Consider the following 13,203-nt stretch of genomic DNA (forward strand, 5'->3'; position numbering starts at 1 on the left):
AGCTCCTATAAGGGAGAAAAAGAAGAACAAAAGTCCAAAACATCAAGAAAATTAGAAAAAGGCAAACTATTATGTGTTGCTATCCATGTATAAAGGAATTTGAACATAATCTTTTTCCATTCTACTACCAAAGTCTCGCGATTTTCAAAGCTCCGTATATTCTGCTCTCTCCAAATACACCACATAAAACACAAACAAGCCAACCTCCAAACTTCCAAAATGTTATGCCATCCCACCCAACCTTTTTAACTCATCAACAACTCTCACCCTTTTAGGCATAACCAAAACAACACGAAACACATTGAGAAGCAAACTCCATAATTCTCTTGCTACTTCACAATTAAAAATAATATGATCAATAGACTCCCCACTCTTCTTGCACATACAGCACCAATCCACCACTACGACGTTCCTCTTTTTTAGGTTATCCAAAGTCAATATTTGTCCTAATGCCGTCCACACAAAGAACGACACCCTCAATGGAGTCTTAACTCTCCAAATACTCTTCCAAAGAAAATAAGAACTAGTAGGAATGGATAACACATGATAATATGACCTTACTTCAAACTTTCTCGATTGGAAGGAACATATTCTATCCTCATCCCCTGCCTTACTTTGAGAGAATAGAACTCAAAGAAAGAAGGGAACAAATCCACCCCCCAATCATGTACGGGTCTGGTAGAAAATATATTTTGAAGCTGCATATGATCCACCACCCATGTGTCCTTACAAGTTCCAACGTGCAATACTAAATACTTCTGGATAAGTTATCTTCAAGGGTTGCTCCCCACACCACAAATCATGCCAAAACCTGCGCTTTCCCCTCTACCTTTTTTTAATGATATGAAATTACTTACCACAAAAAAAAAAAAAAAAAAAAGGATGATGATACTTGAAGGAAAACCTCCAGATGTTCTCAAAAAACATACAAAATATAAATTCATTGTAATAATTTTAAATCAATGATGAAAAGAATCATGAGTATTTTATAAGTAATGATCTTATAACTTCAGCAAGCAAATTAACAAAATAAATGTTCCACAATCGTGACTGTTCAGTAATTGACCAGCTACCTTCAATTATGAACTTAAAAGATAGCCGTCCCCACAATACCAACAACGTTGCGAAGGCACCAAGCAAAACCAAAATCCAATTTTGTACATACCTGGCCACTGAGTAAATCAACAGTTATCATCATCCCAGGACCTAGACGGCCTTTCATTGTAACTTTCGACTCATCCATCGGTAAGACACCAACCTAATAAGAACAAAAGAGCATGATTAAATCTTAAGGTACATTGATGAACTCAATTAATAACCTCTTACGACATTCATTTTCTTTTCCAGAGAAGTTGATACATATTCTTGGGCAGTAAAAGCAACAATGAACAATGTGCTTTTGTTGTTTGACTGAAAAACACAGTAAATAACAAGACAATATGTTCTCATTAGCAGTAAAAGCAACAATGAACAATGTAGTTTTCTGTTTGACTAAAAACCAAGACAAATAATTAGATAATCCCTTGGTGACCAGTGATGACAGATGACTCAGCAAAACGAGCCAAATCTTAGTACAATGAAGCCTAGGAAGCCAAGGAGTTCTAAAAGCCAAACTAGAGGCCGGTTCACTGTATCAGAATATGTGCTAGAATTATCCAATATCATAGGGTACAGTTTCTGGTCCTTAATGCAGGCAAGGCATATCTCAATGGATCAGTATTTTTCACCATATCTCGCATAATAGCGATTTTCACTTTCTCCGACACACAAGTCGAGCCTAAACCTGATAATCTGAAAATCAGGTGGATTTTCCCTCTAACCATCCAAACTCTTATGAAAAATCATGCATATTAAAAGAATCAAATTAAACAAACATATGGAACACACCTCAGATGCAACATAAACAACATTGTCTGATGTCCGCCAATACCTAGCAGGACGAAGTCCATTCCGATCAAGACATGCCCCAACCGTTTTCCCATCACTGTTCCATATGAATTAGAATAGCAACAATCAGCAAGAAGAATGACAAGGTTTTTAAAAAAAAAAAAATCAAAAATTTCGAAGAAAAAACGCAAACTAAACAATAACACCTTCTTTATAGAAAATATATCCTACAAAAGAATTTTTTTTAAAAAAAAAATGCAGGACATAACACTTAATAGTCACAGATCAACACAAATATGTGTGGGTAATGCAATGCCGCTACTGTACAATAAAGGCATTCATGACACACTTCTATTCTTGATTTCACATTGGCTTTCTGCAGCATAAATTGAACCAAAGAAGTGCAAAACAATTGATGTTTCACCTCAGTTGCAGAAAGTCTGTTATAGCACATTATTTTGACTAGTGAGACAACAGTTTTCCAAACTAAAACTAACACTCCAAAATGATCAGGTATATTATAATGCTGTGCATCAAATAAGTCTTTCAGCGACACTGCCAGCTAGGTGGCAGCAGTTATATAGCGAATATCATCTGGCAGTAATGATGATGCTATACTTAGCAATGGCCCGCTAAAAGAATTACATCCCCAATATTACGTAACTTCTTAATTCTACAATGGCCGGCTATTGATCACTACCATCCGGATTTGAACCAAAACTTGCCACTTGTCCTTGCCTTTAAAGTAGAACGAGACCTCTTGCATCTCTCAAGTTCCACCATGTCTCTCTATGCCATATTGTCAACAGATCTCCAATCTTCCAAGACGATCCAAAAAGGGGTCACTCAAGCAAGTAAAATGAAACCCGCAAACCCAACCCAATCGACCAGCAAAGCCAAAACCGACGATTACAGCTTAGTTTGGTTACTTAAGTTATTCAAACTTGGGATCGGTAGGTAGGGTTCTAACAATTATAAATTTGTGGAGGACCCAAAAGACGCTCAGATCAAAGGTCTGAGATTTTAGATCAGTCTTCTTCACAATTTTCTGAAATAAAGACTGAAATTTATGAGGCACAAGACCATATTCAGTTACTAGACTTTATAACTTAAAAACTGCCCAAAACCATGAATCGGAAATCACTAAAGAGAGAACTGCAGGTCCTTTGAAAGTGCCTTTGGAACTGTTACCTGAATAAGAGTAGAGCAGGCCCATCCCATGCCTCCATCTGACCCTTATAGTAGTCATAAAAATCAACCACCTAAGGAAAAAGAAAAATTTAGTATCGTCCACAAGTGATATCAATTAAAATTACATAAAGTTCACTAAGATCAAGACATGGATAATTACATAAACTGCATTGGTCCATAAACCTTGAAGACTAGATTCAAGTGATTTAGAATTAAATTGCAGGAAGTAAAATGACATGGGAGAGGAAAAAGAGTTTGTGGATTGAGTAGTAAGAAAGGATATAGTGGCCAAGGATCTTACAGAAAATAAGACCCAAAATATAGCTAGACACTGAAACAGGACCAGCATAGCTGATAGCCGACCCCAGAAGACAGATTTTTGATACTTTGCTCAGTTAATTTAGTTCGAGAAGAAAAAAAAAAAACATTGAAATGATTGGTGGCAATCCGGACAATGTGTCATGGGATAAAATAAAAGGAAAACTGATAATGCTATAGAAGAGTTTTTTTTTTTTTTCCAAGTTTGTGTTCACAACTTAGAGGAAGTTTAGAATGTCAACACAAAATACCTCAGGATATTTGATCGTAAGAGTTGGATGATTCTTGTATGCCTCTGGGACGAGAATCATTAGAGCTTCCTCAGGATTACGGCCACTCCTTAGTAAAAACTAAACAAAGCATAAAGAAGGAACTAGTATCAGGCCAAGAAAAAGAAACTAATCAAACTTAATAGAGATATATAAGAATTCAAAAGAAAATATCAATACTGAAATCAGGTGAGTTTAAACAATAACAAATGTTAATAGATATTTGCCATTAGCCATAAAAGTTAATGTTTCACAAAAGAAAATATGACAGAAAGGGAGAAAATCTTCCAGCAGCTTTTGAATGTACCAGACTATCATTAAAAACATGTTCAGACCAAAGACTCACTTTAAACACAAAAGTTAAAAGAATGGCTCCACACGGATCATCATTAAAAACATGCTCTTGCAAGCACCAACCAGTAGCTGGGAAATTAGAATAAAATCATACGAATTTTTAATTTGCAAACAACTTTGGATTTTGCAAGGAGTTTTTTGAACACACATACATATATAACCTCCGAACTAATACATATGTTTACTCGCTAAGATGGCAATCTGTCACTATAAGTTACAAACTTGAAGGTTTCAGAAATAAAATCCAGCAAGTGAAAAATATATTTTGAAAGAATGTTCAATTCCTCCCTTTTTCTCTTTTCAATGATTTAATTCCAATGAGTCATTGTCAAGAAGGCCTCCTATGACACATATAATATTAAAATGATGGAATATGTGATAGCTCGTACTTCTGCTGCACTATCAAGATTTGCAGAGTCTGATGCCTTTGGGTTACCATATGGACAAATTTCATTTTCACGCCCACGCCATACAGGTGACTTCAATGAGGTTTCTCGAGATTGCATCCAGTTCAAGTTACCCTGAACAATAATTCCAATGTCAAAAGAAAGAAAACTAAGTCTAACTCATATATGCTGTTTACAGCACAGTATTACAGACAACTACCAAAGCTAAAGAAATTGTAACCTGTATGGTATTGATTTCTCCGTTATGTCCAAGTAATCTCATTGGTTGTGCAAGAGGCCATCTAGGACTAGTATTTGTGCTGTACCTTCGATGATAAATGGCAAAAGGGGATTTATAAAGATCACTTTGAAGGTCAGAATAAAATAGCCCAAGAACTTCTGAGCGAAGCATTCCCTTGTAAACGATTGTCTGATTGGACAAAGAACAGAAATAAAGCTCATTTCCCCAACTTTCTGAGCTCGCTGCTCTTTCAATCAATTTCCGGCAGATGTACAGTTCTCGTTCAATGTCATCAACGTTCTCTTCTTTGACAACTTTAATAAATATCTGCTGTATGTTGGGCAAGGTTTCTTTTGCATAGTAACCAACTACAGAAGTATTCACAGGAACAGGCCTCCATCCCAGCACCTCAAGACCCTCTTGTCTAAAAGTATTTACAATAACTACAGAAGCAATTAAAAATAACCATCAATGAACAGATTGAATTTACAATTGAACATTTACAAGACAAAGAAACCAACAAAATTTACTGAAGTATTTTCATATAATGTTGCCTTATCAAACCATACATATATTTGCATTTGTGCCTTATCAAACCATACATTTATTTGCATCTATATAATAGATAAATAGATAGACAAACAGGCAGTGTTACATAAGAAGAAAGCTTTTAAAATAAATGGAAACAACTGGTGAATATCTCATGGAAATCAAGAAATTATACAGAGACACATTCAATCATCCTAAACTCTTATATCATCAGGCATTGAAAAATATTAGCATCCACCAGAAAATCAACAAAATAGTGAATATAAATCTAAAAGTACTGCAATTGTTTGCTTTCTTAACTATTATTTGTTATCCCTCTTTTTACATAACCAGCCATGCCTGGGTATAATTCATGAAAGCAAAATAAACAACCAAATTCTAACACCAGATGAGCCAGCCAAACTTCCTGAATACCAAGCTAGGCTCATTATCTCAGCCAAAAACTCCAGAATAATCGTGAATCCCCCCAGCTATGCTAGAATTTTCCAAATTCATCTTTGAACAGGGTCTCATGGACATCGTTCTTGTAGGTGGGAACTTCGCATGGTCCAATAATCGTGAATCTCCGCCATGGTCCAGAATTGATAGGTTTCTTCTCTCTTGATTGGAAGCTCTGGAACGCAATGAAATAATAACAAATCTCTTTGAGTCAAATAAAGCATCTGGAAACTTCAAAACCTGAATAAAGGTTATTGCAGGCCTCTTACTACGTGATGCACTGAAAATGGCCTCTCATGAGTTGCAGCATATGATCTCCAGAATTCTCACTCCCTTTGTTTCAAGTAAAAGTGACCTCTGTCCACATTCCAATGCTTGCATCGCATGCCAAAAGAACCAAGAACTATTGACTAATAAATACATGATCCTCATCAATCAACTAATTGCCAATTAAACTATCTTACAGCTTACACAAAATAAGTGAAAATTTCACGTTTAACATATATAAAAGCAAAAAATTGCTATCAAACAATCATTTATCAAGACACACACATGCTTGCATCAGAAAGTAACCAGAGTACACTTGATCCAAACTATTTAAACAATGACCTTTTTTGGCTTCTTTCAGTAGGTCTTCATCTTTGGGAAGGAAAACCATTCCAACACCAGTATGCAACTTATCAAAGGAAGCAATCCCTTGCTTGTTCGCCCAGTTGTTAAATAGATCCCATGGAATCGAAGTCATCAATCCTGAACCATCACCAGAGTCATTGTCTGCTCCACATCCTCCACGATGTTCCATACAGCTAAGAGCTGTAAGAGCATCCTTAATTATCTGATGGGATCCTTTGTTTTCCAAATGGGCAATGAATCCAACTCCACAAGCTCCTCTTTCTGATATTATATCATCCAAGTTTGCAACCTGCTGAACAAGAAAACTGAGTCATTTTTTTTTTTTTTATAAGTAAGAAAATTGGATCATGTAGACTGATAGAACCACGTGCAGAAACTCATTTCACAAGAACAACAAAATAATATCATAGCACAGCACAACGAAATGCCAACTCCAAGGGTGACTGACACAATTAGCAGATAAAACAAAATTCTATATCGATCCTCTAGCATATCAAGACCATTACATCTTTATCGATTATGAGGTCTTCAAACCCTAAAACATACGTTCTACCATTTGATGCATCCATGGAAGGAAGATCAAGTTGCTATGTTTTAAGTAATTTTCACATTTGGCAACTTGAAGCTTTCCACGTGTGGGATTCATGCATAACATCGAATTGAGATAATTTTTACAAGGTTTTGAAGGTAAGTCATTAGGAGTGGGATTAAAATCAGTTTTTAATTTGGGCTTTTACTGTATAAGCTATGGTTAGTTTGTAATGCGGAGCAGATCTGCAACTTTCAACAACTCCATAAAGTAAGGGTGTTCGGGTATTGAGTTAAGTCTCGAAGTTTCTAAGCATCTTCGATTTTTTTTCTGAGTCCAAGTCCATCTTTTATTGGATTTGGTTAGGTCGTATCTTTACGAGTCAAAATAGGAGTCCTAACCCTAGTAGGTTAAATAAGATCAACAAGTCTATACAAATATGCTTCATTGTATTCAACTAATTCAGACGTTGATTAATGCAATAGTGACTATTTAAGTATTGGAGTGCTGCCTTAGTGTGTTCACATCCCTGAACAAATACAAACTTTTCTCTTTTCTCTTTTCTTTCTTCTCTTACAACCTCACATCAGATCCCTTCAACCTTTCATATCACAAGCTGTCCCTCTAAACATCCTTAATAGTACAACCTTTAATTGCTGCCAGAATGTTCTAGCAAGTCATTTCCCTAGTATCCATATCCTTTTTTCCATCAAAATTCAATCTTTTCAAGCCATAATTCAACCTATAAAGCCTAATCCTCTCTTCTGAAATCCCAGATCCTATATCATTATATTTTCCTAACCTTAGGCCCACCACAAGCACACAGGTTTCATAACTCCGTCCTACATCAGTGTTACTACAGCACTACAGAAGGAAAACTAAAAAGAGAAGATGAAGACAAAAACTTACAAGGAAAAGAATACACAAGATAGACTTAATGACATAAGACTCCTTTATGTAGTTTCATCATCTAAAGAAGAAAGCATATAAAACTTTTATCCTCCATCAAATGTTTAACAGTATGGTTGAACTGGTTATCACCAACTAAAACTTCAGGCTTTTGGGGTGAAGCATTTGAGCGGTGATTCGATTACTTAGCCCCAAGGGGAAATAGAGTGGTAATACACCATTTGGCAATTTGAACTAGGCCCATCAACAGGTCTCAGTTAGATTCTTTTTTGCAAGATCTCATTCTAAATAAAATTTTATGATTCCCAATTCCAAGTATGAATTTGAAGCCGAAGGTCTCACATTGTACCATTCAAGTTTGTATCTATTAATAATTGAAGTCATCCAATCAAGCTAAGGTTTTGAATGAATCAAGAGTCTTTAGAATTCTTAAAGTAGTCTACCATATAGACTTCCTCAAATCTCATCCATTATTTTCATATTAAATAGTTGAGATTTTTCCTTGGCTCCCTCGAGAGTGCCGTTCTTTGTCTGGACTGGCAACCGGAGAAAAGGTCTCCTCATAATCAATACCATAGGTTTGTGTGTAACCTTTAGCAACCAACGCACTTGTAACGGAGATGTGGATGATTAAAGGGCTGCTACCAGTATAGAAAGACCAAACAAGCAATGTTCAGGAGTGCCTAAATGCGTTGAGTGCCTTACAAAAGGGCTGGAGCCTGTTACAACGCATAACGGGCATTCCGCTCCTAGTCACTAAGTAGTGCTATTCTGTCCTTCGAGAAATTCCACCAAGAGGTTCTTTTTAGGAAAAATCTTAACTTTTGATAATTCAAAAGAGGAATGTTATTGTGGTGGATTGGTATTGTATGTGTAGTAAAAGAGGGGAATCTATTGATCACCTCCTTCATTGTGACAAGAATTATGGAGTTCGTTTTTCCAATTGTTTGGGGTTGCATGGGTTATGCATCAAAGGGTGAGAGTTTTTGGTGAGTTAGAATGGACAATTGGGACACCGTAATGCTTTGAGAAAGTAAAGGTTGGCTCCTTTGTGTTTAATGTGGTCTGTTTGGAGAGAAATGAATGCAAAGAGCTTTGAAGATCGTGAGACTGCAATGTTAGAGTTGAAGAAGATGTTGTTCCAATCCCTTTATACATAGGTAGTAGTGTTTAATAGCTTGCCTGCTTCTAATTTCTCTTCCTTTTTTGACTTTTGCTCTTCCTTTTTTATGTTTTAGGGTTTTTCTTGTGTACTAGGGATGCACCCCTTTATGCTTTTAATGAACTTAAATTACTAACAAGAAAAAATTTGAAAAAAAAATATATGGTAAATACTTTTTTTTATAAAGGTTGAATTGTCAAAAGCAATAAATGCTGATATGTCGGGTGTTTTCTTTTGTATACCTCCAGTGTACAAAAGGTGCCCTACGCTTTCAATGAGATTGGATTATTACTTATCAAAAAAATAAATTTTGATGTGTCAAAATCTTAATCATTTAATTTCAAAACAATGGTTGGGATTTGAAGAAATCTACTTGGAAGAATAACCTAGGAATTGTAGAGGATCCTAATTTGTTTTGAACAATAGATCCACTTTTATATATAGGCTGCCATCCTTTTCTTAGAATAATTTCTCAACATATGCCATTGGCAAATGGCAAATCCACTTGAAATGACAAATAAGTTTTGAGAGGTGGAAAAATAACCCAGTGTTGGTCTATAACCTTCACTATTTTTATAGTGGTTTTTTTTTTTTTTTTTTTTTTGATAAGTACTGTAGAAGCCCGTACTCTTACACTTGACAAGAACCTAACCAGAGGCATGTTCACTAGCACCAAAGATTCATAGTCTAGGGTTCACAGAAAACATGCTATGGTTATGGACATGCACATATATATCCTCAGACAGCACACGGTCAATGGTGAAAATACAAAAAAATAATAATAATCTTTTTTATTAGTAAGTTACACATGCACCCATTGGGTCTTGAACAAACACTCAAAGCCTCCATCCCATTCTTATGAGCGGAGTAGATACCATTTAGACTAAAACTCATTGGCAAGAGTGCAAAGATGCAAACGCCAGTAGTATGACACTATTAATCAGCATCACAACATCTAGAATAAAAGTACTAGTAGCAGTTCAGTTTGAGTGTAGATCCAAGCATGATCATCAATGAGTTAGGCATGACACAGTAAAGGCTATATGCTATTTAAGATTTTTGATTCTTACTAATAATTTACTAGTCACTTATAAATCATCAATTATATCTCTTCATTGGCATGCATCATTAACAATATATGAACGTTATTTCAAATGTCAGATATTATAACACTTAATTTGAATGCGAGTTAAAGAGAAGAATGGTGGAAACACTGCACTTATCAAAAAAAGAAAATGGTGGAAACATTGGGAATACATAGTTCCCAAAAAGGATAACTTCCAGCGGCATCATAAATGAGGATGCATAAACAGTGGGTCCAGCAACAAAAAGGCATAATGCACTTATTCCAAAGGGGCTAACCAGGTTTGAGCTTCTCTAGAATCACTTAAAAAGCTCCGTATCACCTAGTAAGGAATCAATGTGAGACTTAACACTAATGAGTGTCTTTATAATCTACTCATTCTATGTGGGCTATTCAGTTTCCAAGAATGAGGGCCATTCACTTTCTAGTGCGGGACTGAGGTGTTACACTAATCACTTGTCTTCGGTGGTCATGAACCCACCATTTGGCCAACAAACTCACTTAACACCCATATGCCTTTTGCAAGACATTTTGCTTATAATCTGTGACCCCATTGAAATTACCATCATTTTATTATAATAATTCAACTTGCATCAAACTTTCCCAGGGGCATTTGACTGAACATCCACAACACTTAGTGGCCTAATCATGATTCACCAAGAACTTACAAAATCGGAATTTTTACCACATATTGCTTTGAACATTAAGCCTTGTTAGAATTCAATCCTACACCATTCACTCTTCCACATCATCAAGTTTTCGATCGCAAAAACATTACCAGTACTTCAGAAGTCCCAAGGCACTGTTCGATTGGCATCTAAGAAACAAATATCTCTTGAGAGCTAAGATTGCTGTAAAATCCTAAGACCGAGCACTTTAAAGCATTCAAAGTACTCCTAAAATCCAGAGGCAATCCCGTTTAGTTGACGAGGATCCATAAAGTCCAACCAAACGGTACCTTAGTCCATCTCAGGAAACATTCTAGAGTATACAGGAAAAATAGTGAGGGACAAAAACAAAACACCAAAAAAAAAAAAAAAAAAAAAAAAAAACTAAAAATTCTTCGGGCGCGTTTGGCTCCCGTATCCGAGACAAGTGTTTTCTTTCCACGAACTACCAAAACGACAACCACGTAAGACTGCTTTAACTCCAAAACGACATTTCGGACACAGTAACAAACAAGAAATTTCATCCTCTAATTGATTTCCATTTCACCAAAATATATCAAAACGAGAATCCAGTTTTTTGTTTTTTTGTAGAATTCAAGAAACGCATTTCTGTAAAGGAAACCCGCACCTTTCGTCTGACATCAGAACAGGCATTTGTTTCACCGTCCAGAGCGCTATTACGAAGATCGAGAACTGCTTTGGCCGCCGACGAGGACGTTTTCGCCACAAAACGAGGCAAACTCCTAGCGCCCGAAGACGCTCCATATTTCCGTCTCGTGCGCTTCGATTTGCAATACAATCCAACGAAATCAACGAGCAAGCGCCCGTCATTGGAAGCGAGAATTGAAGGCGGCCGCTGAGCGGCGGCGCGAGAATTCGAGTGGAGGAGATGAGGAATGGGAGAGACTGACTGCAGAGCCATAGAGGGAGAGAGACGAGGAGAGTGTGTGTGTGTGTGAGAGAGAGAGAGAGAGAGGGAGAGAGAGTTGGGGTGGCGATCGTGTGGCGAAGGGAATGTGGGGACTGGGGATGTGGAAGAAGATAAAAGGGTGAGAGAGGCCCGGAGCTAGCAGCCTCACACACACCTCTGGCTTCTACTACTTCTCTCGTCTCTCTTCGTTTTCCTATCGTTGATGTTTACATTCAAAGTGGAGTTGGGAGCTTCTTTAAGATGTGTCGTGGTGCATCTTTATACCCTGCACCTACGGCTACTAAATTTTCACACAAACCAAAACCTTTTTTCAAAAGTCCTATCATCTTAATTAAATTAGTCGAAATAGAGTTAATTCATGACATTTACTTAATACTTTTTGTGAAATCAAAAATAATAAAAATGTAAAAAATAATATTAAAACAAAGTCTGATTATAATTTTACTCATTATTAGATAATAAAATTACAAAATGAAAGATTTATCACGATTTCAGTTAATTGTCAATTATATTTGATTTTTTATTTTATATTAAGATTTTATTTGATTGCTATTTCTATTTTAGATTATGTTTTTATTTTAGAGAAATGATATAATTTATTTATTTTTTCAACCATCTTTTAATCTCAACACTTTTTCTCAAATTTTCTTTCCCAAATGATTTGGACCACACATTCATTTAAGAAAAAAAAAAACAATAAAAATCTATTTATTTATTAAATAGACCAGATCATTTGGGAAAAGGAATTTGAAAAAAAGTATTGAGATGTTTAGTATTATCATTAACCGATTAATGCTAGAAGTCACTCAAAAAATGATGTGACTTCTAAAATCATCATTGGTCTTACGATTGATTATTATTGAATTTTGATCAAATTGTAATTTTAAAAGCCACCTCATTTTTAAAGTAACACAAGAATAACTTATATAATTACTCATTTTAACCATCTTCATAGTGAATGGATGAATTCATTACTGAATTTTGTATGGAGTCCACATGAGCCCACAAATATAATAATGGTTAATATATTTAATTTGTAGGATAAGATGGAAAAAATATTGACGTTAATTATATCTTTTTATTTTATTTCCTTACTATAATTAGATTTACTATTGTTGTTAGGATTAGGTTGACTATTGCTACTCTAATTAGGTTTACTTTCTTGGCAAATATTTCTCATATATATATTGTTGAATTATTATGAGCATGGATGATAAATGTGACTTTGATTGGTTTAATTTTGGTTTCTCTTTTTGGCTAAATATTTGTCAATTTTGGGGGTTTTATTTTATTATGGTTTTTCCCAAATGTCGGATATAATCTACATTTCTTTAACCTAATGTATTTTGTTATGCAATATTGATATGTTATAATTTTGAACCAGTTAACAATATATACTCTTGCTTTTATTTTGTGTTAATTTTAAATGTCAAAAAACTAACAATTAGGAATTAGTTTAATTAATCTTTACAAAATGGGACAAATAGAAAATAGGAAAAAAGTATGGCACTTTGGGCAAGTCAAATTTTTTTTTTTTTTTTTTTTTTTTTTTTTGTCCAAGTGAAATAGAAATGACAGAATTTATTATATTTTTAACCATCTCGATAGTAAATTGATAAATCAATCATTAAATTTATGTGGAGTCCACAAATTT

The 13,203-nt window shown here is 35.3% G+C and overlaps 1 protein-coding gene across 2 annotated transcripts in view; it reads right to left on the bottom strand.

Moving 5' to 3' along the window:
* Positions 1-11,735, bottom strand: part of LOC132161998 (ferredoxin-dependent glutamate synthase, chloroplastic) — a 32,519-nt gene extending 20,784 nt beyond the window's left edge. The window contains exons 1-8 of one of the 2 annotated variants that reach the window (XM_059572237.1): positions 11,247-11,735; positions 6,243-6,555; positions 4,647-5,089; positions 4,409-4,540; positions 3,648-3,746; positions 3,079-3,149; positions 1,888-1,984; positions 1,166-1,258 (exon numbers count right to left, since the gene is read on the bottom strand). In XM_059572237.1, coding sequence (XP_059428220.1) covers positions 1,166-1,258; positions 1,888-1,984; positions 3,079-3,149; positions 3,648-3,746; positions 4,409-4,540; positions 4,647-5,089; positions 6,243-6,555; positions 11,247-11,540 — 1,542 coding nt within the window. In that variant the 5' untranslated portion in view covers positions 11,541-11,735. Of the gene's footprint in view, positions 1-1,165; positions 1,259-1,887; positions 1,985-3,078; positions 3,150-3,647; positions 3,747-4,408; positions 4,541-4,646; positions 5,090-6,242; positions 6,559-11,246 lie in introns of both variants that reach the window. The other variant, XM_059572236.1, reaches the window with a different exon arrangement.
* Between the last annotated feature and the right edge of the window lie 1,468 nt (positions 11,736-13,203).

The sequence above is a fragment of the Corylus avellana genome, chromosome ca9, assembly GCF_901000735.1.
Source record: "Corylus avellana chromosome ca9, CavTom2PMs-1.0".
Lineage (NCBI taxonomy): Eukaryota > Viridiplantae > Streptophyta > Magnoliopsida > Fagales > Betulaceae > Corylus > Corylus avellana.